The following is a 26,440-nucleotide window of genomic DNA, read 5'->3' as shown; positions in this document are numbered from 1 at the left end:
GGCTAATTTCATAGCAAACATTTTTTGTATATTAAATAGACAAATAATATTTTTTTTCACACTTTTTGGCATAATGTAGCAAAATTAAAGCATTGCTAGTGATATTTACCTTGAATCTTCTTGGTTTGACCTTGTGAACAAGTACACTAACATTTGAATAAATAATAATAATAAATTATTAGGGGCAAAATTGTGACAATTGAGTTTAAATAATTTTAACATAATAAATATTGAAATGGTTTGTGTTTATTTCAACCATTATCATTTAACCCTGATGTTGCGTTCCAGTCGTTTTGACCTGGACAACTTTTCTTTTTCTTTTATGATTTTTTTAATTAATCCAATTGGAATAAAATTATTTGAGTTTGTTCACATATGGTATTTGAATACACACACACACACACACACACACACACACACACACACACACACACACACAAATTGGACCATTTTCTTTACACATTATTTGTTTTATTTCACTTTGTTACACCTGTTGCGTTCCCGGTCAAAAATGACCTGCCATTGGAAACAAATGGAATAGACTTCATAATACAGAAATATTAAATATTCAGGAGCATCCCAATCCTTTAGATGAGCACATGTGTGGATGTGTGTTTGCACACACAAAGTCCTTGGACTTGTGCACACACATACACACACACACACACACACACACACACACACACACACACACACACACACACACACACACACACACACAAAGTGTGTTGAGCGCACTTTTGTGCATCATAATAGTTTAATATTGAAAGTCTGAGTCTGGAATAAGGCTAACATTGTCAAATCTACACATAAAAGGCCTTATAAAAAGTTTCCAATTCAGTTTTATAAAAATAAAATAGAGAGAGAGAGAGAAATCTATTCTTTTTAATACAAATTAACCCCTGCGTGAAAGTGCCCCAAGTTAAAGAAACCCATATATAGACTAAAATTGCATTTAAAATGCATTAAAAGATGCCTAGGTCACATTTAACCCCCAGAAACATTATGGTAATACGAATTTGGGGTGGAAATGTGCTTAATGGTCATGAACATTTTTCTGTGTATCTGAAGAATTAAAAAGCATAAAAAGTTACTAAAATTGAAATAGCATATTAAAAAGCTTTACTTCAGGTCCTGTGAATTTTCATAAAGCCATATTATTGAGTTATATTCTAGCAGTGTATGCCTTCCACTTGTAAAGGTCAGATGATCTGTGGGTGATCTTTTTAACATTCATAGAAGCAAAAAGGTTAATGAAGCGACTCTGCAAATCAGCAGAGAAATAGAATCCCTCTCATTCATTGTTACCATGGCAAACATTTCCAGAATGCGAACATTTTCATATATGATGCATAAAAAGTACACATCACAGGATTTTAAGCTTAACATAGCCAGAGTATGTATCCTGTCTATAGGAATGTTTCCAGATATAATAATGTGTAAAGGAAAGCTGGAGCAGACTTGATCATTTCTAAAAGGAAAAATAATCTCTCTCTTTCTTTCTTTCTTTCTTTCCACTCCCCCCATACTTTCTCTCTCTCTCTCTCTCTCTCTCTCTCTCTCTCTCTCTCTCTCTCTCTCTCTCTCTCTCTCTCTCAGTCCCAGCCCCTGAAGGTGTCATAACTGTTCTCTCTCCCTCTCGCTCTCTATCACCGCCTTACAGATCTTTAAAAGCCACTGCTTGCCGTCTCATACTCGTTCTCGGTTTGTATCCTCTGGCACTGCAGGGGAGTCCTGGCTGCCTTGCCACTGCACAGGCTGAGCACCAAGCAAAGCTGAAAATCAAGCAAAGAAAACAGAGAAGGAGAAAGAGAAATAGACTTCCAGAAATAGCATCAGCAGCCACGTATGACCGAACAGAGCATGGAGGACCTGAGATCCGGACGCAAGATGTATTTCTTCTCTAACTTGATGCCAGTTGTCCTGTTGCTCATTGTCCACTGCGGATCTGGGTCCCTGGCTAGCCGCTTGGGCCCCCACAAAAACTGCCCTACCTGCAAAGATGGTGGGGGTGCGGGTCGGGCCTCCAGAGACCACCCCGCTGCGGCCAGAAAGACCGTCCTGGCGTTAGGGGAACCTTGCGGGGTGTACACCCTAAGCTGTGCCAAGGGTCTTCGCTGCGTGCCCCCTCAGCGTGAGCACAGCCCCCTCCAGGCTCTGCTGCAGGGAAGAGGCTTTTGCGCCAAACAGAGCAAAATCAGTCCCACCGAAAGGCCCTGCCCCACAGGTAAGACCTCAGATGCCTTTGGGCTCCCTGGGAGCATTTCCTCCATAGCTTCATCTGTGCCACGTTCCAGGCGTGCTCTTTTTTAGTTGCTTTTAGTTGGTTGTTTTTTAGTCATGCCACATGCAGTGAGTGAATGCGATAGGTAATCTGCTTTAAGTACCATGGCGAAATAGCACAAGGATGTATTTCAGGTTCCAGGGATGTGCTGGCAAGCTAATGTGTGGCAGTGTCTGTATCAGAAGGTTGGGAGGATGACAGAATTGTTATTGGACCGAGGACATGTGCATTATTTGCCGGGAATAGCTGCTGTTTTGCATGCGATGGCTGTAAATTCCTGTATGGCGTAAAAGCATTTCTGTGATTTGAGGCTTTCGCATAGTGTAAATATGCAGATGATTAACACGTCACTAGACGTTATAATATGTGCTTGTGTGAATGTGTAAGTACAGTATATATAAGTACTATATGCACTTTTGATTGTGCATGCAAACTATTTAGTCGAGGATATGAGTAAATAACAGCAGAAATAGAGGACTGAAAAAAGACACATACATATATACACACACACATATATATATATATATGTGTGTGTGTGTGTGTGTGTGTGTGTGTGTGTGTGTGTGTGTGTGTGTGTGTGTGTGTGTGTGTGTGTGTGTGTGTGTGTGTCTATACAGAAATATGTGTGCGTGTTCTTGAGTGTATTTCAGTGTAACTCACATTTCGATTGCCATAGAAATTTCCCATAGCAGGTGTCTCCATCTGCTGTTTACTTTAGGTAACTGCAACTTAAAGGTCCTTGTCTGAGAAAATACATGAGAATATTAGTTTTTGGTTTTCCAGTTCAAGTAAGCCACCTCAACAAACATATCCCTACAAAATGTAGCATATGGCATTCATTCAATCATATTTGAGTTGAATCAGATTTTTTAATTCTATGTGATCTAAAGTGTGCCTTTTTCTTGAAATACACATATGTTACATATTTTAGTATCAATTTGTTTTTTCTGTTTTTACAGTGCCTAATCCTTCACATAGTGGTGAAATAGAAAAGGTAAGTCTTTAATTTTTGCTTTTTGTTTTTTGGATTCTGTTATTCATGTTTATGTTCTCATGAATGTCTCAAGCTTGCATACAAGAACAAGGGGAAGAGTCAACAAAAAAACTTCAAATGGATAGTTCATCTAAAAATCTACAATCATTTACTAAACCTCATATTGTTCCAAACCCAGATGACTTAATTTCTTCAATGGAACACAAAGATCAGAAAGTTATCCTCAGACACCACTAACATTCATTATATGTAAATGGGATCTCCTTTTGGGTTTGGAACATCATTAAGGTGAATGAATAATGACTTGCATGAACTATTCCTTTAAGATATTTAAAAAGCTGCTAAAACCTACATCTCATTAGAAATGTATTCTAATAATTGATAAATGATTCAAATAAATGATTTGGTTGTGCTTTGTAGAACAATAACTGTGCTACATGTGAATGGAAAGATTGAAATGTATCTTGTACATCTACAAATACAAAAGGAAAATATGGGCTATTCCTTCATATTTTTCTTTCTACACCTTCATTTTCTCACCAGGCTCCATGTCGTAAGCTGCTCAACACTGTGTTGCGAGGTCTTGAGCTCACCGTTTTCCAGTCCGATCGTGACATCTACATCCCCAACTGTGACACTCATGGGTTCTACAGGAAAAAGCAGGTATTTGATAAAAAATCTATAATAATGGCAAATAGTTATTCACTGATATTCTTTCCCTCCATAAAAGATCTAAAAGGAATATTCAAGGTTCAATGCAAGTTAAGCTCAATTAACAGCATTTGTCACAATGTTGATTACCACAACATTTTGACATCCTTTCTTTGCTAAAAAAAAAGAAAGCAAGTATCGCTATTACAGTGAGGCACTTACAATAGATGGATTGTTTTCCAATTTCCTTTTGTTGTATGGGAAAGAATTTGTTCACCCGAAAATGAAAATTCTCATAATTTACTCACTTTCATGCCATCTCAGATGTGTGTGACTTTTTTCTTCTGCTGAACACAAACGAAGATTTTTAGAAGAATATCTCAGCTCTTTAAGTTCATACAATGCAAGTGAATGGTGACCAGACCTTTCAAGCTCCAAAAATCCCATAAAGGCTGCATTAAAGTAATCCATATGGCAGTGGTTTAATATATGTTTTCTGAAGCAATGCAATCACTTTGGTGAGAAACAGATCAATATTTCAATCCTTTTTCACAATAAATCAGATTGTGAAAGTTAAAATGGAGATTTATAATAAAATAACTAAAATATTGATCTGTTTCACACAAACACATATCATATCGCTTCTGAAGACATAGATTTAACCACTGAAGTCATGTGGATTACTTTATTGTTGCCTTTAGGTGATTTTTGGAGCTTTAAAGGTCTGGTCACCATTTACTTGCATTGTATGGACCTACAGAGCTGCCATATTTTTCTAAAAATATTTGCTTGTATTCCGCAGAAGAAAGAAAGTCATACACATCTGGGATGGCATGAGGGTGAGTAAATGATTAGAGAATTTTCATTTTTGGATGAACTATCCCATTAATTGAACTATTTATTTAAACGAATGACACAAAAGTTTATGAACATACGATCTCCTGTTCTGTTCCAGTGTCGGTCCTCTAAGGGCAAGCAGCGTGGTAATTGTTGGTGTGTCGATGAGCAGGGCAACACGTTGCGGACACCTGCCAGGGATGATGGCACTTTACCATGTGATGGAGAGTGAGGGCAGCAACGGCTCCACAGCTCTGAGCCTGGAGGAAGAGAAAGAGGAGTGGTACAGGGAGAGGGGATGACTTCAGCTCAGTGCAAGAACTGCCTGACCAGGACACACCAGGGATAAACCACTTCACATGGAAAGGGCCCTCACTCAGACAGTCCAGACCTTCACATGGAAGGTTCACATCACTGCCATAAATAAGTCCTCTGCATCACAAACAGACAATATAAGCACACAGAACCAATGACCACTTTAAGTTTAAGTTGAGATAGGTCAGCTTTTACAGAGAACTATTTAATCTGGGGCCCTATAGTACAAATTATTGTGTGTGTGATAGCTATTAACGTATGTTCTCTCATTATGTTCTCTGTTTTTTCTCAGTCGACTCTAGTACTGTTATGCAGATGGCGTAACGATGTCTACTATGTGCTTACCGTCCCCTCTCCCCCCTCTCTAAAAATACACTGACAAAACTATGCTTAAAGGAATAGTTCATTATTTATTCATCTCACTCATGCCCTTCCAAACCTGTATGCTGTTATTTGTTCTTGGAACACAAAAGGAGATATTCTGAAGAATATTTGCGCAGCTCTTTCCAGCTGTCAAGCTCTAAAATGGAAAACAAAACCCACCGTACAATTAGTCCTACTATTCCAAGTCTTTTGAAATCATTTGATATTAAAGGGGTAGTTCATCATTTATTCACCCTGATGCCACGCCAGATGTGTGACTTTCTTTCCTCTGCTGAACACAAACAAAGATTTTTAGAGAATATCTCAGCTCTGTAAGTCCATATAATGCAAGTGAATGGTGACCAAAACTTTGAAGCTTTGTGGTCAAAAACTTTGAAGCTTTGGGGTCAAAAACTTTGAAGGTCCAAAAAGCACATAAAGGCAGCATAAAAGTAATCCATACGACTCCTGTGGTTAAATCCACTGATCTGTTTTTCACCCACATCTATCCTATCACTTCAGAAGACATCGATTAAACCACTGGAGTCATATGGATTACTTTTATGCTGCCTAAAATGACATCAATTTTGGTCTCTTCCTCACACAATTGTATGGCTTCAGGAGACTTGAACTATAGAGTTGAATGGACTACTTTTTTATTGGTTCTTTATTGGCGTTTTAGTCTTTTTTAAGCCTTGACATGGTCATGACCTGGTCACTTTTTGTCATTGGAAAATTCTTTAAAATGTCTTAATTAGTGTTCCAGGTAAAAACAACAATATACGGGCAGGATCAGGGAGTAACGAAATACATGTAATGGGATTACGTATTTAAAATACAAAATATAAGTAACTGTATTCCAATTTAAATCATTGGTATTTAGAATACAGTTACATTCAAAAAGTATTTTGATTACTGAAGAGATTACTTTGCATTTTATTGTCATCTGTTTAATTTAATGTTTAGTCCTTTCAGATGGAAAACATTTATACATATAAATGATGCGATCCAAAGTGCATTTGAACAGCGGTGAAACACTTTCTTATGATGTGTTACATTCATACGAGCAGACAGAGAAGTACGTTTGGAGCACAAGAAATAGAAATAAACCTTGTGTAAATTGTTAGCTTTACACTAAGTTAAAATGCTATTTCTAGACATTTTACATGCACATGTTACCAGGAACGATCATATTTTGTCATCAAGAAAATTCATGTTGGATCATAATTTCTTTTTTCTACTAAGACCTTTGATATTAGGGCAAAAATCATATTCTTGATAATAATTGTTATATTGTTTTCCTGTAAAAATATCTAAAAATCATTAAAACAAGATCCATTTGATTAATTTTGTTTTAGAAACAACACTGCATATGATATTTAGGTTTTTCAGAGAATGTATTTTTAACATGTGTATTTTGTCTTACTGTACTGGCAGAGTTTTTATAGTAAATCTACCAGTGCTAAAGAAGTAATCCAAAGTATTTAGAATACGTTACTGACCTTGAGTAATCTAACAGATTACATTACAGATTACATTTTACAGCATGTATTCTGTAATCTGTAGTGGAATACATTTCAAAACTAACCCTCCCAACCCTGTACATGGGTTTGGAACAACACGAGGGTGAATAAATAATGACATAATTTTCATTTTGGGGTGAACTATTCCTTTTAGAAAATGGAATATACATTTTCGTCGAATTTATTCTGGAGTATTACAAAATTTCCTTGAATACCTTCCTTGAAGACTTGCATACTCTTGAATTATACGCATTGTCATATAGAGACATCAAAATATTATCAAATGTGCACGTGACTTGGAAAGTACTCTTCATTTTCATTACTATGGCACTCTGACTGCAAATACGTGTTGTGGATTATTTGTACATATGTATGTTATTTTCGTGGTTGGTTGTGTCATAAGGTGGAACTATTCTTGAATGCTGATGCCTGTTACCTTTTTTGAGAAGTTGTAAGACATATTTTTATATATTTCAATATGCTATATTATATTGCTGGTTTATTTAATGAACTATAATGCCATGTATTTTTATATTGTCAGCAGTTTTTCATTGTCAAAATAGAGCTTATTTTATTTGCTGAGAGAGCGAGCGACATGCATTGGTGCACCTTACTATGGAACAGGCTAGAAAAAAATGACAAATACACATTTTAAACACACCCCTTAGAGAGTAATTACTGCTGTACATGTGTTTGTTTTTATAAAATTATTATTTCATTTCACTTTTTTTTATTATTTATGTTGATCTGTTGACCCTTCAGTGTTTGAAAGTGTTATTATATTGCTTAAAAGTCTTCAAAGTTTCAGATTGTATTCTGGTTTTGCTTTTAAATTTTGTTCAGAATTCTGTGTTTACTCGTTCCCACAAATTCATTGAGAAAAAGTACACAAAATAATGTCTGATAAAATGTACCTCACACTGAATTTGTTGTATCAATATATGTGCCAGTCATTGTGGGCCCTTGAAAAAGGAAGACCTGCAAAAAACAACTATGAGAAAAAAAACTGACACAAAGAAAAATAAATTGACTATATAAAAAAGGCTTGACTATTTGCAGCATCTTATTTAAAAGCTCACATGGATAAAACTGAATTTGGAAAACTGAAAACACTATTAAATAATACTGTAGCATTCCAACGAATAGCAAGAATACTACGACACCTCACATATGCGCAATTGGGAGAGAAGAAAATAGGGATGGACAGATATATAAGCTGCTTTATCAGCCAATTATTGTCTATAAGCATGAAAATGGCGATATATAAAAAAAAATATATATACAACAAATTTGTAACACATTTTGTAAAAACTCTGTGAATTCAAATGCAAAATCCAGAAATAACAATAACCCCAATATGTAAAAGGTTTGACACTAATAAGAACATATTTAAGTAATAGTTACTTTTTATTCTTTCATTCTCACGTTAATGTGTGTGGGGGGGGGGACACCCCCCACGGTCTTGAAAGTTGAGAAAGCAGCACTTACCTACAGGCTGCATGATGAGGGAAGCCATCCAAAAAGCTTTGAAACCAGCAGACTTTGACTGCTGAGATATTGTAAATGACAAATATTGCAAATGATTTATTGTTGGAACAGTAAAAAGCTTTTGTAACTCTTTATACATTTTTAACCATTCCTAAGTAAAACTGTGATCTGATGACAAAATGAGGTAAGTGGCAAAACATCGGTATCGGTTTCAGACAAAAATGTTCTTATCAGTGCCTCCGAAAAAAAGAAATGCTTTGAATTAGCAATAAGAAAGAGCAGATGTCCCCTGCTGTTAGCTGCAAGAATATAGCAATATGATGAGAAAATAGAAGTACAAATATTGCATTGAACAAATGTAGCTAGGGTGACAGTGCAAAAATGTGTGAGGCCAGAACATATATTGCTTACTATGAATTAAGCTTTGTGAGGGTCAGGGACATGCACAGACATTTTGGGGGGCAGGGGCTCAAGTGGAAAAAAGGGCACTTCTCGTAATTATTTATTTAAAATAAAAAAAATAAAAAAAAACCTTACATATATTAACACAAATATGACTTCCTTTAGTTGTTTCATACTTGACATATTTCTACAAATTATTGAGATATTGGTCTATTATGTCTTCTTTTACTCTAATGGAAAGTACATTTCCAAAAATACACGTTTAGGTGGTGTTTGTTTTAAGCCTACTACCCTCCGTCTGTTTGCATCTGTAGATTTCTTCTAAATTAACCAAAACAAGCGAATCTGCATATTTAAACATAACATTTCAGGGGAAAAGACTCTTGATGCAAGTCATTAACTGGGGAAGTTCTGTGGTGATATACTTTAACTATTTTGTTTATCCTATTCACCTGCAGTCCCTTGTCAAATGTATGCAAATTAGCGCATTTTAATTAGTTAACGCCTATTTTGCATATAAATGTGGTAATTGTGATGATGTTATTAGACACAAATTTGACTGTATTCACCTGTAGTGTCTCCATTAAGTACAGTACATTAGCCTGTATGGCCATGATATATTGCCTTAGCTAAACTTTAGCTAACTTATTACATTAGCTAGTAGCTCATGGGTCATGCATGTTAGCAAGACAACTAAAGTTAACTATATTTGGCTTTTGGCTTATTAGCTGTAAAGTCGAGGCACTGGTAGCTTAGTCTTTTGTTCATCACCACTCACCTCCACACAAGCCAAGAAAAACACAACTGGGAGGGGCTGCTGCCTGCCTGTCTGCCTGTCTGTGTGTCTTTGTGTCTGATGTGCCGATGTGTGCTGCACTGCTGCGCGGAGACACAGAGGGAGGGAGGGCATCAGAACTCGACAAAGATCTCCTGACCTGATATTTAGATTTTTTAGGCACTTTCTCTCGAGGAAGAAAAAGGGAGGTGCTCAAGCCCCCTTTGATGTCTGTGTGCATGTGCCTGATGAGGGTATAATGTCTTATTGCATTAAGCAAGTCATTACATAGTGGTTATAAAGCCTTATTTTGATTTTAGACTGCAAATAAAAAGCTTAAATATTCAGAAAGCAGGAGCAGTTGTATCATCATATTCATGCAGATGACAGATTATTTAGACAACAAGAACATGAGCTTGTTTCCAAGGTAACAACATATAGCAGAATATAGCATCTGTCAATGCCCTTTAACATGCCATAGCTTATATCTATGTGACTTGGACTTTGTAAAGTAAGCAACATAAGTTATTTATTCGTTTTTAACTGTATGTGTGCTGAATCTAATAGTCACCTAATACTATGCAAGCAAAAATAAAAAACCAGAAAAGTACCATAAAAGTAGTCCATATGGCTCATGTGCTTTTTTCCAAGTCTTCTGAAGCCATACAGCCATAGCCACTATAAATTCTCTTTGTATGGATAATATCTGTATGAAGATTCTTCAAAATTTCTCCCTTTGTGCTCCATGGATAAATGGGTTTTGAACGACATGAGGGTGCTACAATGACAGAATTATTAAAGAGTGTGTTCCATGTTATTTTAAATCTAAACAGTTACATTTTATTTCAACCATTTTTGAGGGATTCACTGAGTTTCATTCATCCCTGTGACTCGAGACTTCTGGATCTGTTCCCCAAAAGATTCATTCAAAGTCTTTTTGGCTGCATCTTTACACCAGCCAGGCCAGTAGGTGGCAACAAATGAGAGTGTTTGGTGTGTTATGAGTAATGTTGCATCTGAATATCCATGCTTCCCTACTATATATTATGCCAAAAACAGTATGCCAATGTAGTAGTATGTCTGAATCCCCAACATTCATAAAACAGTAGGCGAGAAATACCCTGATGACCTATGCTGAGGAGACATTACGGTCAAAACGCTGGATTTAGGGGGCCTGCTACACTCACTACATTCCTGTGTACTTTTTATTTACTATAACTTTGAATCAATGCATGGATGTATTAAAATTAAGTTATTAGCTTTAATTTACCTTGGAGCAAATGCAGGTGTTTTTGCTGATGTTATAAATGTTCATTTGGGAATGAGGGCTGACATTTTAATCCATAGCATGCTTTTATTGATATTTAAAGACTAAAAAAGAAAACACTGCATGTATCCTGTCTATGTATCTTGTGTATTTCAAGTGACCTAGCAACAACTTTTATTTAATTTTTTCTAAAAGTTTTTTATAAAATTCCACTTAAACACACATTATTCCTGAAGATACTCATTAGATAAAAGCAAATGCTTGACAGAGAAATGGCGGATGGAAACAGTAGCTAAAATATGACTGGTCAGAAAAGCTCTTTAAGACTAAGGGCTTAGCGAAGGGTCAATTATTAGTGAATAATGGCTAAGATTTTCGGTCTTAAATGGGGGTGGGGTCTGTATCATCTTAACGGGGAGGGGCATGTGGAGTGTAGTCAGACCAGCATGTGTAGTGTGAGTGTTGGGGGGGGGAGTGGCTGTTAGTGGGGGGGCACATGGGGGGACCAGGCCCCTGTCTCCCCCGGCCCCCTCTAGAACTGCCACTGACCAGTAGTGTGGACTACTTTTATGTTTCAAATACTTTTAAGTTTCAAAGGGCCTCACTCTTACCATTTGCCCATTTGTGTGTATTGAATATGGTACTACCCCATAAGTAATAAATAGATCCTGTCTCACCTGTTCAGTTCGTCCAGAAACCACATGACCCACACACAGCCCGGGGGCCGCGCGACACATTCTTCTTGCTGTTTCTGAGCTGTCATTCTAGATCAAGCTCTGTTCCTCTGAACTTGTGGGAGGAGCATCTGGAACACTGGCACGCTTCAGCAATCTAGTGTTCAGTACAATTCCATGAAGAAGAATCGCTCCATCGGGTCCTAAAAACAGCGGAAAACAGGGCCCGCGTGACTCGGCGCTTGTGTTTTTCAACCTTTGATTGTCTGTAAGAGGAACCGGAGCAAAAACGAAAACAGAGGCGGATCCGAGAGTGAGAACAGACCGTAGGGGAGCGACCGACCGTGATGATGGCGTCCATCAGTAACACCGGCAGCGCCTCCAACCCAATGGTCATGCTCGCCCCCAAAACCAAGACCAAAAAGAAACATTTTGTGCAGCAGAAGGTGAAAGTGTTCCGCGCGAGTGATCCGATCCTCGGCGTGTTCATGTGGGGAGTGAATCATTCGGTAGGGCGTTATGTGTTTAACTTCCTATCTCGCACAACAACTGCCATTTTATGAACTAACAGTTAGCTGCAAGCGTGTATAGTGGCTTAGTTAGTTAGCTAGCATTTAAATACATTTTCTGAAATCGAAATATTAATAAAACATGATCAATGTACTGATGTGCGTATTGGCGCGTGAGGTCACGTGCAAACCGGATGTATTGTTGAGAAAATGCAACTGTTGCATTGAAATGCAACAACAGTGTTGTGAAGTTCATTTAAACAGTTAATGCGTTTCGTTGTAACTTTTATGGACACTGTGAAATCTATGGGAGTTTTAGGTTTTTGGTCCTAAATTTGTTATTGTGTACTGGATTTTTACAGGAATTCACCCTGAATTCAGGAGTAAGAATATTTGTTTTGAGTTCTCTAAGAATCAAACAAGTTTCTACTGGATAAATGTACATTTTGAAAATAAATGAAGTGAACAAATATAAATATATGAATTTCCGTTTTTGCTGTAGGATCTTTGTTGATTCTTGGGGAATTCCTGTTTAAAGGGATAGTTCACCCCAAAATGAAAATGATCTCATTATTTACTCACCCTCATGCCATCACAGATGTGTGTCTTTCTTTCTTCTGCAGAAGGCAAATGCATATTTTTAGAAGAATATTTCAGCTCTGTAGGTGCATTCAATGCAAGAGAATGGTGGCCAGAACTTTGAAGCACCAAAAAGCCTATAAAGGCAGCATAAAAGCAATATATATGACTCTAGTGGTTTAATCAATGTCTTCTGAAGTGATATGATTGGTGTGGATGACAAACAGATCTATATTTAGGTCCTTTTTTACTCTAAATTCTCCTCCCTGCCCAGTAAGTGGCCAAAAACAAAAGAAGATTGATAAAGTAAAGTGGAGATCTTTAGTATTCTGTCCAACATTCACTTGCATTAAATGCATCTACAGAGCTGAGATATTCCTCTAAAATATTTGATTGTATTCAGCAGAAGAAAGCAAGCCATACACATCTTAGATGGCATGAGGGTGAGTAAATGATTTTCATTTTGGTTTGAAATATCCTTTTTTATCCCATCAGGATTGTTCCAAATTATGACATTCCAATAGGGGATCCTTGGGAAGTAAAAACATTTAGTGTTAAGATTTTGTATGAAGCTTTGGTTGTTGCAATAATTAGAAGACTGGAATTCTTCATGCAGTGGCATGTCAGAAGAGTGCAAGCATTCGGGATTGTGAGTGTTGGGATTTGGGAAATCTGCAAGTACAAAGTTCATTTCAAATGTAAAAAAGGTTCTCTGTTTTTCCAGATAAATGATTTAAATCAAGTTCCAGTGCCCGTCATGCTGCTTCCTGACGACTTCAAAGCCAACACCAAAATCAAAGTGAACAATCACCTCTTCAACAAGTATTTATCAAAAGCACATCATTATTTTAAACTATGTTTCATTGCACAGTTAGGTCCGTGTGCACTGTTATTCTACAGTTGCATGTAAACATGATCTTGTAAGCAGGGGCATGTTTACCTTTCTTGTAATGATAGTGGATAGATGTAAGGAATGGCTCCAAAAGAATCCTGTAATTTTCTGCACTCTCCATAAAACAGCCTGTTTATGCCTTCAGGTGATGGGAAGTTGTGCAAGATCTGTCAGGTAGAACACAGAGCGAGAGACATGAAATGACCCTTCTATCTTTTCACAGGGAGAATCTTCCAGGCCATTTCAAATTTAAGGAGTACTGTCCACAAGTCTTCAGGAACCTAAGAGAGAGATTTGGAATTGAAGATCTTGACTACCAGGTGATGTGATATATTGATATATTTGACCTGTCATTTTAGCAAGATAATTTGGCATTTGCATGCATAAGGTTATAAATATTCTTGGTTCAACTCTGATCTGAGTTTTTTTGCTTGCATTTACCATCAGGTGTCTGTGACTCGCAGTCCTCCCACGAGAGGTGAGGGACAGGGAGAAGGTCTTCTCTTTACGTCCTACGACCGCACACTGATAGTAAAGCAGATCTCCAGTGAAGATGTAGCTGACATGCATAACATTCTGTCCGAGTATCACCAGGTATTTTCAGATTTCAAATATTTTCTTGAAAAAGAAAGAAAATAATTTTCTAACAGAAATAAGTGTGCCAACTAACTGGTTCTTACTGCATCAAAGGAGATGCTTATGTATTGACTTTAGCTTCCCTAGTTGAAATTAAGTCTCACAAATGCAGACAAATTGCATGGCAGGCTTTTGAACGTTTTCGCTGTCCACATCTGACTTTTATTCTCTTATTTTTAATTTTTTTTTTGTCTTGGAGAAAGTTTCAGACTAAAGAATTAACTCTCCAGCGATTGTGATATGTTTTATTACTCAGTTGATATCCGCACACCCTGTGATTCATTTCCTCATTTAACTGACATCAAAACTGGTTCAGTCACTGAATTCATTTTCATGTTCCATCTCACTTCCTCAAAATAAGCAAATTCCTCTTTCTTTTACTGATGGTCAGACCTGTTGATTTGGGTGTTTATTTAAAGGGATAGTGCAGAGTGCTGAGTGACTCCAGTTATGCTTCCTAAGCAACCAATTGGCCCGGTTGCTAGGGAGGGTGGAGTCACATTGGGGTAACGTCCTCGTGGTCGCTATAATGTGGGGCATGTGGTGAGTTGTGTGTGGACGCCGTGGAGAATAGCGTGAAACCTCCACATGCGCTATGTCTCCGTGGTAACGCGCTCAACAAGCCACGTGATAAGATGATTGACGTCTCAGATGTGGAGGCAACCGAGATTCGTCCTCCGCCACCCGGATTGAGGCGAGTCACTACAACACCACGAGGACCTAGAGCGCATTGGGAACTGGGCATTCCAAATTGGGGAGAAGAGGGCAGAAAAAATAAACATGGGAGGTGGGGGGCACTCGTATGTAAAATAAAACCGCTTTGTTAAGGTCACTGAAATGACTGGGTTCTTCATCTCATGTGTGTGTACATCATTTTAAACAAAACTGTCAAAAGTACTAGTCATTTTTTTAGGTGACTAACATTTTAACTGGGTGCAACTTTAAGAATCACATATTAGTGTTGGGTTAGTTCAGCATTCGGGTGCCCCTGGTTTGTTTATAGTGCTGTGACGGCCATGAGAAAAGTATGTGTGAGTGGGTTTATCAGTTACCATTGTAGCTGAATGTGCAGATTTTAATCCAGGCTGTGCTACTGAATTTGCAGTGCCAATATATTTACTGTGTGTCCTGAGGGTGCAAATTAACACACTTTTAAGAATGTCACAAATTTGCTAGTAAATGCTGCCTCATAAACTGATATTTGCTTTCACAAGCGCTGTTAACATTTCATTCTTTATAATCCGTGCACAATTGGATGTTGTGCTAAAATATGCTGTATTAATGCCTCTATCCCAGTGACTGAGTGTGTAACAATGTTGTTGAAGAGTGACTGATCATAATGTGTGCAATCATGCAGACATTTTGTAAAGCAGACAGGGAAAAAATACTGTAATTATTAAGCCAAGAGGCCTGTGACCTTGTTTTGGTACTGAATGCCATATGCTACCTAAAGTTGTCTCCTTGTGTATGAACTATGTGGGTCATTCTTAAAAAATGTTGACTTTCCGACTTACAAAATATTGACATTTTCAATCAGTTCAGTTTTCGCCTATAAACATCTTATTGACTTTGTTTATTCGTAAAGGACAACTTTGTTGTTGTTGTTGATTTGTGATTTAATTTTGTTTCAGTAATGAATCAAGGGTTGTAACACTGGTGACAAATTCTCTTCAAAGATGAATTTTGTATGTTGTCAATAGCATCACAAAACATGCACCACTGATCAGACTAAAATCAATAAATCAAACCATTAAATACATTGTTTTCTATAAAGGTATTTGACAAACATTAAGCAACGTAACGTGACATATTTAAATGAACAATGGTCAATATTCAACATTTGAGGAGACTCTTCTTTCTCTGATCTTTGATCTCGGAAGTTCTTTCCAAAGATTTTTTTTAAATTAATAACACCAATGACATTAAGTCAAGGAACAAACATAATTTTTTTAATTATTTAAATGATTAATTGCTTTTTTTTATTTATTTATTTTTTAGCTTTTTTGCACCTTGTTATAGGCCTTGCACTAATGCTTGACATAAGAAAACAAAACGAGTTTAAAATAAATAACTGTAAATAATGTCATAGAAGAGGTGTACCAGATGAAGGGGACAAGGGTTTTTTCAGGCAATTGACAAGTTCAAATATATTTTCTAGAAAAATTTATGAAACAATATAGAGTCAAAGCATTTTATATTATTTCATTTATTTATATATATATATATATATATATATATATATATATATATATATGACAAGTTTGTCACCATATTTTAATAATGAACCATGTACCATTGCACATACGACACTGTCACTGTAAGCTTTAGGGATGAATCTCACCAACCCTGTCAAGAGTCATATTTAACCACAAATTTTTTATTATATAAATAAGAAATGTATTTGTATACTTGCAGCCAAAAGTTTGGTTTAATGTACAGATTTTGCTCTTCTGGAAAGAAATTGGTACTTTTTATTTACCAAAGTGTCATTCAACATTAGGACATTAATGACGTGAAAAATTACTATTACAATTTGAAAAAAATAAATACTTTGTGCTTCCTGGGCTGTATTGTCGGGCTCGTCTCCCGCACCTTACAGTCTAGCTGATCCCACAAAAGCTCAATGGGGTTAAGATCCATAACACTCTTTTCCAATTATCTGTTGTCCAATGTCTGTGTGTCTTTGCCCACTCAAACCTTTTCTTTTTGATTTTCTGTTTCATTAGTGGTTTTTTCTTTGCATTTCTTCCCATAAGTCCTCCTGAGTCTTCTCTTTACTGTTGTACATGAAACTGGTGTTGAGCGGGTAGAATTCAATGAAGCTGTCAGCTAAGGACATGTGAGGCATCTATTTCTCAAACTAGAGACTCTGATGTACTTATACTCTTGTTTATTTGCACATCTGACCTTTCACATCTCTGTCTGTCCTTGTTAGAGCCAGTTGTGCTTTGAAGACTGTAGTGTACACCTTTGTATGAAATCTTCATTTATTTATTTTTTTTGACAATTTCAAGCATTGTAGAGCCAAAACAATGATTGACTGACGAGTTTCTAGCCATTTTTGACCTAATATTGCCCTTAAGACATGCCAGTCTATTGCATACTGTGGCAACTCAAAAACAAACCCAAAGACAATGTTAATCTTAATCTAATGAACCGAATAGCTTTCAGCAGTGTTTGATATTATGAAAAGTGATTTTCTAGTACCAAATTAGCTGTGTGTGTGTGTGTGTGTGTGGTGTGTGTGTGTGTGTGTGTGTGTGTGTGTGTGTGTGTGTGTGTGTGTGTGTGTGTGTGTGTGTGTACACATGTACACTGACGGCCAAAAGTTTGGAATAATTACTTCAGCTGACAGCTTCATTGAATTCTACCCGCTCAACACCAGTTTCATGTACAACAGTAAAGAGAAGACTCAGGAGGACTTATGGGAAGAATTGCAAAGAAAAAGCCACTAATGAAACAGAAAATCAAAAAGAAAAGGTTTGAGTGGGCAAATAAACACAGACATTGGACAACAGATAATTGGAAAAGAGTGTTATGGATGGGGACATTTTGTCGGTCCCCATGAGGAAAACAGCTTATAAATCATACTAAATTATGTTTTTTGAAAATGTAAAAATGCAGAAGGTTTTCTGTGAGGGTTAGGTTTAGGGGTAGGGTTAGGTTTAGGGGATAGAATATAAAGTTTGTACAGTATAAAAACCATTATGTCTATGGAAAGTCCCCATAAAACATGGAAACACAACAGTGTGTGTGTGTGTGTGTGTGTGTGTGTGTTTCTCAAATTTAATATAAATTTTTTTTATTGCAACTAAGCACATTCTTCTCAATGCTCTGATTCTCATTACCATAATGCAAACAAAAATCTCATTCTCATTACTCTGTGGAAAAAAAATAACGTTTTAATTAGTTTTTACCTTTTATGTATGCTGATTTTATTTCAACTTAATTCTACAAAGAAAATGTCTGTGATGCACTGAATAAAAATTGTGTTGAAGTAGTTACAAAAATTCTTAATAAAATAAAATAAAATCCTTCATTTAAAAAGGAAGTTTTAGGGAAGAAATTGGCTTAATTGTCATGAAAAAAAAGAATTAAATTTTAAATATAAATTTGTTATTATATGAAGTATATTGCCCCACTAGTATCACTTCAGGTGTGTGGAGCCAAAAAAAAACATGTCAAAAATACCAAATAATTGCTGTCCGCACACTGAATTGGAAAACAGACTGCAAAAATACATTATTTATTCATTTTTAAATTGCATGTTGAAAAAAGTGTAGAGTGCAATTCAGTGTGCAGACAGAATATGTGTGTGTGTGTGTGTATATATATATATATATATATATATATATATATATATATATATATATATATATATATATATATATATATATATATATATATATATATATATATATGTATATATATATATATATATATATATATATATATATGTATATATATATATATATATATATATGTATATATATATATATATATATATATATATATATATATATATTATAATGTATAAAAAATATTTTATAATGAAAATAAGTCTTAATGGTCCTAAATAGGCCTCATTGTCTTTAAGCAGAATATAATTTATGATGTTAAAATTAAAATAATTCTGTGGGGAAATGTGCTTGGTTGTCATGAAAATGGATTTATAATGGAAACAATCTTAGTGCTTATAAAAAAAAAGGCTTAATTTTCTTAATTCATAACATCATTTCTTATTTCATTCCTTTTGATTTTGTATTGTGACCTTGACGTGTTTTTGTGAGATTCAACTGTAAGCTTGTGTATGCTTGTGCTCGTAATACATAGAGTTTGTGTTTGCTCTCTTACAGCATATAGTGAAGTGCCATGGCAGTACACTCCTCCCTCAGTTTCTGGGTATGTACCGTGTTACTGTGGAGAGCGAGGACACGTACCTGATCGTCATGAGAAACATGTTCAGCCACAGACTCCTAGTCCACAGAAAATACGATCTGAAGGTAGGAGTTATTCTGAGACACTAGATCATCTGAAAGTTTTGGGCTTTCACTGGGACTGTGGACTTTCAATAAAATAAATGTTTTGTATTTGTCTTGTCACCCATCATTGACTTCTCAAGCGAAGTGCAAACAGCTCCTACATCATGTGACACTTCACATTAGAGCAGGTTTAAGAGATTTTAGTGGACTTGATTAATGAGTAGGTTAAGGAAAGTTATGGAAACAATTGCTGAGCATCGCTTGCAAAAAACAAAACAGCAAAGACCTGTTCTCACTGAGACTGAATGTTTGCTGTGTGTTGCAAAACAAGCCAAGGCCATAACCAACATAGATATTGATATTATATTCAGATAAGTGGTTGCTCAATGTTGACCATGTCAAGGCAGGTTCTTAAACTTTAGACATTTGGTCCCACCCATCTTTGGGTACATTCTTGAATCAGTAAAATACATGCCTAAGAATAACCTAACACTCGGGACGAGAATTCATCTGATGACAAAGCAAGGTAGTTTTCATCCTGTAGGTTGTTGTTTCTCTTTGTTCGATGAAAGGAATAAAGCATTCTGACTCTTCGTCAAACAGGCCGTAGCACCCACTGTTTTGTGTTTGTTGCCATTTTGATTTGGTGCCACAAGGGGGCACGAGTACTCACATTCAGTAGAGAACATGGCGATATTCCATTATTATTTTGGACCATATATGCATCTGATATACTTTTAATGAAAGGGCCTGAATGCTGTTTTGATAAGTGTTGCCCTAACGTTGTGTTTATAATTCAGGGTTCCTTGGTAGATCGTGAGGCCAGCGACAAAGAGAAGGTAAGATATCACTCCCAAGAACTGTCCAGAGAATTTCAAAGATGCCAGACACCACAACTGACAAACTCCGTCTTTCTGCTAATGGCAGGTGAAAGAGTTGCCCACGTTTAAGGACATGGACTTTAGAAACAACATGCAGAAGGTGTATGTGACTGAGGAACAGAAGGAGAAGATAATGGAGAAGCTGAACCGAGATGTTGAGGTAAAGACAGAAGATTGAGCTCCTGAAATTTAAAAGAAAGCATCAGGCTTTCCACGGTCATGGAAAGATCCCTGGAGATCTCCGGGAATTTGTCATGGAAATGAATAAAATCCTAGAAGTAATGGAAATTTCTATGAATATAATATTTCAACCAGATAATAATTTGTGTAGAGTAAGGGACCGTTCACACCAAACATGTTTTTGTGTCTATCTGCACTGTTTTTCAATTGTTTTCCTATGTAAACACGTGTTAGATGGACGTTTTTTTTCAGCGTCTTGAGCTGAAGCACTGCTTTTTTTCCTTTGGTGCCAACTCAAGTTAAAAAGAACTTCAAGTGTTCAAATTTGTGTTTCGAGACACCTAATTGTTTTCCGCAAGGGCGCTAAAATGCATTTTCGTCGTGTTCTTGTGATGTAGTTCCTGGTGAAGCTGAAGATAATGGACTACAGCCTGTTGCTAGGCATCCATGACATTGCACGTGCCGAGCGGGAGGAAGAGGATGCCGAGGAGCCCAGCTGTGAAGATGATGCAGAGTCCGAGAATGGCCTCGCTCCGGCCGTACAGGTGGGCTCTTATGGCACATCGCCAGAGGGCATCGCTGGTTACATGAACTCCTTCAAACCCCTGGGTCCTGGAGAATTTGACCCTTATATTGACGTTTATGCCGTCAAAAGCGCAGCAGGTAAGTTTTAGTGGAAAAAATGGAGGGGGCTCTCAGAGAAATTCTCTCAGCATTTTCTCACCCTCATGCCATCCCAGATGTGTATGATATTCTACCTTCTGCAGAACAAAAAAGAAGAATTTTAGAAGATTATTTCAGCTCTGAATGGTGACCAAAATGTTGAACTTCAAAAATGCATTTAAAGGCAGAATAAAAGTAATCCATAAGACTCCAGTGTTTTAATAGATGCCTTCTGAAGCGATCCAATTGGTTTTGAGTGAGAACCAAAATATAACTCATTTTTCATGGTACATCTTGCCATTGCATTCTCTAGGCATGATCATGATTTCAAGCTCGATTACACTTCCTAGTGCTTGACTTATGCACAGAGCGCTAGGTGGTGCAAGGAAGTGTAATTGAGCTTGAAATCCTGATGGCCAAGGAGACTACTGTGGAAAAAGGAGTAATATTTGTGTCTGTTCTCAGCCAAAACTGATTTGATAGCTTCTGAAAACATGTATTAAACCCCTGGAGTGTTATGGATTACTTTTAAGATGCCTTTATGTGCTTTTTGAGCTTCAAAGGCCTGATCACCATTCACTTGCCTTGTACGGACCGACAGAGCTGCAACATTCTTCCAAAAATCTTCATTTGTGTTCTGCAGAAGAAAGTCAGTCATACACATCTGGAATGGCATGAGGGTGAGTAAATGATGAGAGAATGTAATATTTTTGGGTGAACTATCCTTTTAACGGTGTTAAATTTAATCCATTTCTAGTGTTCTCGCTATCTAGTGGTATTTTTATGTTTAATACTGGTGGTTTGTTAAGGTTTACATTTTTATAATATTCTGTGTTTCAAAAACTGGAACTAAAATTTATTTGCCATAAATTTAATTAGATTTTAGTTAGTTTCAGTTTTTTCCAATTATGTTGTAATGAACATTTTGATGTATTTTTTGTTGTAGTTTACATTAACGATAATAGCACTGTGTGATTCTGTTGGATTCTAGGAGCACCGCAGAAGGAAGTGTACTTCATGGGGCTCATTGACGTGTTGACGCAGTATGACACTAAGAAGAAAGCTGCCCATGCGGCAAAGACCGTTAAACATGGCGTTAGTGGAAAACCATTTTAATGCAAACTCATCCAATATAATTTTGCTTAACAACATTATTCATCATGTTTCTCTCTTTTCAGGCTGGAGCTGAAATATCTACGGTTCATCCAGAACAGTATGCCAAACGTTTCCGTGAATTCATCTCCAACATTTTTGCGTAATCAAAATATGTACATAATATGTCCTTATACACACCAAGGGTGAATCTCACTAAAACACGTCCAGGTTGCATTTAAGACCCCAGAGTCAAAATAAAAAAATATTAGGAATATTTGAATGTATTTTTTTGCATTGATATTATTTTCATGACAATCAAACACATTTTCTGCCCAAATTTTCATCCTCGTAATGCAATTTTACTTTAGTAGTTCTTTTCCCATTTCCCACAATTCCCATCATTCCTAATGGTAATTCTCATTAGATTACTGTAATAGTTATTTTTGGTTATTACATTAAAGACACTAATGCATTGCTTTTTTTAATATCACCATATATTTAAAGCCTTACATCAAAATCTACCCTGATGTACAAATACTTTTAATAATATATATAATTATCTTTTTGCATTACAGAAATGAAAAATAGGGGGAAGTATGCTAAATTGTCCTGAAACAATGCTAGTCACAATGCTAAAAATCGTATATTTCAAAAAAAAAAAAATAGGCTTATTTTACTGTAAACTAAGTATTTCGTATTTCTTTCATTTGATTTCGGGCTGAAATATGACTCGTGTCCAGTTTCGTGAGATTCACCCAAAATATCTTTGCAGTTTACTGTTATCACATATAGGTTGTTATTTTCTGCTTATATGTTGGCAAACTTGACATTCTCATCCACACACTACGTTTATGAACTGTGTATTCACAAATGAAAAGAAATGGATCCATATGAATCACCTTGTGACAACCCACAAACACGAGAACATTGCCTAAACTTTTAAGGAGATATGACTCCGAACTTGTAGCAATGACGTAACTAGTTCTTGGTGTGCTGTTTCTCTCTCGTTGGACTCTCTGGCAGAGAGAGAAACCACCTTAACTGACTGCTGAAGCGATTATGGAGGAATAGCAGAAACTCATGTTGTCTAACACTTACAGTGCACGCTTGCTTCACTCAATATACGCTGCACTAGAATGTTCTGTGGGGAGGCATGAAAGACACTTTGTAAAAATTGGTTACCAGTGATCCTTAGTAAGGGTCTAGTTTAAAGATATTATGAATGCTGACTGTTTGTATGAATGAATGGAGCACACAATCTCATTTTCTCTTATGTGAGCTATTTTATGCAGTTAGCCTTAATGCACAAAAGAGGAATTTTGTAGTTTCTAGTATAAATACTCCAGTGATACTGAGCTGATTTAGTATAAAATGCCTTATTGTCGCATTTTATTTATTTTGCAAATCAGTGTTTGGACCAAATATATTTTTCAGAGATTTCCAAAAACATGGTTTCCTTTATTTATTCATTTTAGGCTTGTCGGGCTTCAATTATGTCCATAATAGTTTGTATTTTTAGAGCTGTTTAACACCTCAAGATGTTGTTACATTAAGGCATGTTGTTACATTGTGTTCACATAATGCATGTAACAACCAACTGTAAATTACCAATAATGTGCATTCTTAAGTACAATAAAAAAACATTACATATTGGGTGAAACATCAATTTAATCCATATATAAATTTGGCTAAAATGCATTAATGAAACGCACACTGTATCACCAAGTATATGTCTTTGTGATGCCTATGATATCTACACAGTTCTCCCCTTCATGTCTCAGTTGATTAAGTTCCCAATGAGTTAGTCTGATAGACTTTGAAGAATTGATGTCGTTGGAGTTTAGTTTGGACCTTGCATAAAGTGGGGTCTAGGACAGGATCCACTTAGACTTTTCCAGAAGCCATGATTTTGATGACAAACTCTTTCCTGTTGCACTGACGAAAATATGTGCTCTTAACATTAGGAAGTATGCAGGAAAATCAGACACGGAAAAAATCAAATCGTCCAGCAAATTGCTGACGAGCTCTTGTGGAAATAAGAGTAGGTGGAACACAGAGCATCGTGTTATTCTCTATAAGGCTTTACACAATTTGTTGGGTTAAGCAGTGTATCACACTTGTAATTTTGAAAAGAGTTTGCTCCAGTCTTAAACCTGGGTTACATACAGTGGCAAGAAAAAGTATGTGAACCCTTTGGAATGACCTGCATTTATGTATAAATTCGTCTTAAAATCTGGTTTGATCATTATCTATGTTACAATAATGAACAAACACAATCTGTATTGAATAATAACAAACAAATTATTGTATTCTTGTACATAATGAATACATCATTCAAACATTTCGATTGTAGGTTGGAAAAAGAATGTGAACCCCAAGGCTAAACACACCACAAATGCTAATTAGAGTCAGGGGTTTGGCAAACCTGGCATCCAAATATTTAAATGAGATTGTAGGTGTGGGTTAGAGCTACTTTGACTTATAAAAAGCATGCAAACATTTTGAGTTTGCTTTTCATAAGAAGCATCTTTTGAAGTGGACCATGCCTTGCAAAAAGAGATCTCAGAAGGCCTATGATCAAGAATTGTTTCTTTGCATGAAGCTTGAAAGGATAACAAAGTTATCTTGAAGAGCTTAGATATTCATCTTTCCACAGTTAGACACATTGTCTATAAATGGAGATGATTTAGTACTGTGGCTACTCTCCCTAGAAGTGGCCGTCCAGCCACAATGACTCAAAGGGCACAATGCAGAATGCTCAATGAGGTAAAGAAAGAACCCTAGAGTGACAGCTTAAGACTTGAAGGAATCACTGGAACTGGTCAACATCTCAGTTCATGAGTCTACTATACAGAAAACATTAATCAGGTATGGTCCATGGTAGGACACCACGAAGGAAGCCGCTGCATTCCAACAAAAACATTGCTGCACACCTGACATTTGCCAAAGACCACCATGAAACTCCACAACGCTACTGGGAAAATATTTTTTGAACGGTTAAAACTAAGGTTGAATTGTTTGGGAAGAACACGCAGCATTACATCCCAATGTTAAAGTATGCATTTGCAAGCATAGCCTGCACATAGTAGACCTACATTGAGGTCATTTGAAAATGTACCCCATTGTCTCTGATAACAGTATATCATTTTAAATTAAAAGCTAAGTGTATCACAGATTTTGGCTATATACCTTGCTAAATGCCTGGATGACCAACCACATTCGCCAAAATGTGCACTACAACCACATCACACTGCGTAGAATACTGTATCATATAATGAATGTGATGAATGAACCAACAATGTAGCATACCACTGTCCAAAATGCATAACCAGTGTTAAGCATTGCATAATGCATTCTGTTTCATACAATTTCAAAAATATTAGGGAGTATACAGTGTAAGCAGTATTCAGGAAACAGTATGCCAGTAATTCATTCCAAACATGGTCGCACACTATTTGTTCTAACTGTTCTAATTATCATTTTTAAACTCATGTCATATGGTGTGGCATGTGAGATGGTGTTGAAATAGCAATGGCCATGCAAACCAACAATAAAGACAACCGAAACAATCAACCAAACCAGATCTTTTAGCCAAACCATTTGTTCTTTAAAGAGAGTGCTAGTCAGAAATGGATATCTTTGAGATTAGATTAGGGGTTGTGGTTCGGAGGTGTGTGCACGTGGTGCTCTTAGAGCAGTTCTTGAAATGGCCAGTGTGGGGTTAGGGGTGTAGACTATTTTATACTTTTACTTGAGTACATTTTAAGTGCTGTAACTGTACTTTTACTCCATTATTTTCCCACAATCTGTGTTCGCTACTTCCCTGTCCTGATTTTATTTCTTATCTATCAACATGATTGGCTAGGGAGAGTCTCGTGATTCCCGTCAAATCAAATCACACGTAAAAAATTTAACGGCAGCTGCAGATCTGGCGCCAACTGTTATGGATGTGCTTCCTGATTGGTGATTTGATGAAGATTCTAAATCTTAAAACTAGGAAAAAGGGATATTAAAAATGTCCTTGTTGAAGGTGCCAAGCAATGGTTCATGTTTTTTTGCCGGTTGCCTGGTAACTAGCCATATCGTGTCCTGTTTTTCTCACCTCAGAATTGTTAAGAGTACAAGGAATAAAGCCTCTCATAACCTCATTTCCTCATGATCACATCAAAGAATTCCTAGAAATATGTAATAAAAGCTCTGCCCACATGCCAGGGTTTGCTGAAAAAAACTGTTTTGATTGTTATATTTTTTAGGTTACACCATCCTCGTTTTTTCCCCATTCCAATGGTTGATGTGAACATTAACTGAAGCTCCTGGCCCATATCTGGATGATTTTATACACTGAACTGCTGCCACATGATTGGCTGATTAGATAATCGCATGGATGATTGTTGGTGCCAGACAGGCTGGTTTGAGTAGTTCAGTAACTGCTGATCTCCTGGGCTTTTCA

At 36.6% G+C, this 26,440-nt stretch overlaps 2 protein-coding genes across 2 annotated transcripts; both read left to right on the top strand.

Moving 5' to 3' along the window:
- Window positions 1–1,609: 1,609 nt before the first annotated feature.
- LOC127619207 (insulin-like growth factor-binding protein 6) lies at window positions 1,610–8,024 on the top strand. Its single transcript, XM_052092014.1, has 4 exons — window positions 1,610–2,227; window positions 3,244–3,278; window positions 3,822–3,941; window positions 4,885–8,024. Exons 1-4 carry the CDS (start codon window positions 1,849–1,851, stop codon window positions 4,996–4,998), a joined length of 648 nt encoding a protein of 215 aa, XP_051947974.1. The 5' UTR covers window positions 1,610–1,848; the 3' UTR covers window positions 4,999–8,024.
- A 3,610-nt stretch (window positions 8,025–11,634) lies between these two features.
- Window positions 11,635–23,642, top strand: pip4k2ca (phosphatidylinositol-5-phosphate 4-kinase, type II, gamma a). Its single transcript, XM_052092043.1, has 10 exons — window positions 11,635–12,082; window positions 13,386–13,483; window positions 13,777–13,873; window positions 14,001–14,147; window positions 19,046–19,192; window positions 19,972–20,010; window positions 20,099–20,212; window positions 20,631–20,895; window positions 21,887–21,990; window positions 22,074–23,642. Exons 1-10 carry the CDS (start codon window positions 11,921–11,923, stop codon window positions 22,152–22,154), a joined length of 1,254 nt encoding a protein of 417 aa, XP_051948003.1. The 5' UTR covers window positions 11,635–11,920; the 3' UTR covers window positions 22,155–23,642.
- The last annotated feature ends 2,798 nt before the right edge of the window (window positions 23,643–26,440 follow it).

This window comes from Xyrauchen texanus, chromosome 25, assembly GCF_025860055.1.
Source record: "Xyrauchen texanus isolate HMW12.3.18 chromosome 25, RBS_HiC_50CHRs, whole genome shotgun sequence".
NCBI classification, from domain to species: domain Eukaryota; kingdom Metazoa; phylum Chordata; class Actinopteri; order Cypriniformes; family Catostomidae; genus Xyrauchen; species Xyrauchen texanus.
The sequence above is the reverse complement of the archived record's forward strand: the minus strand, read 5'-3'. Positions and strand labels throughout refer to the sequence as shown.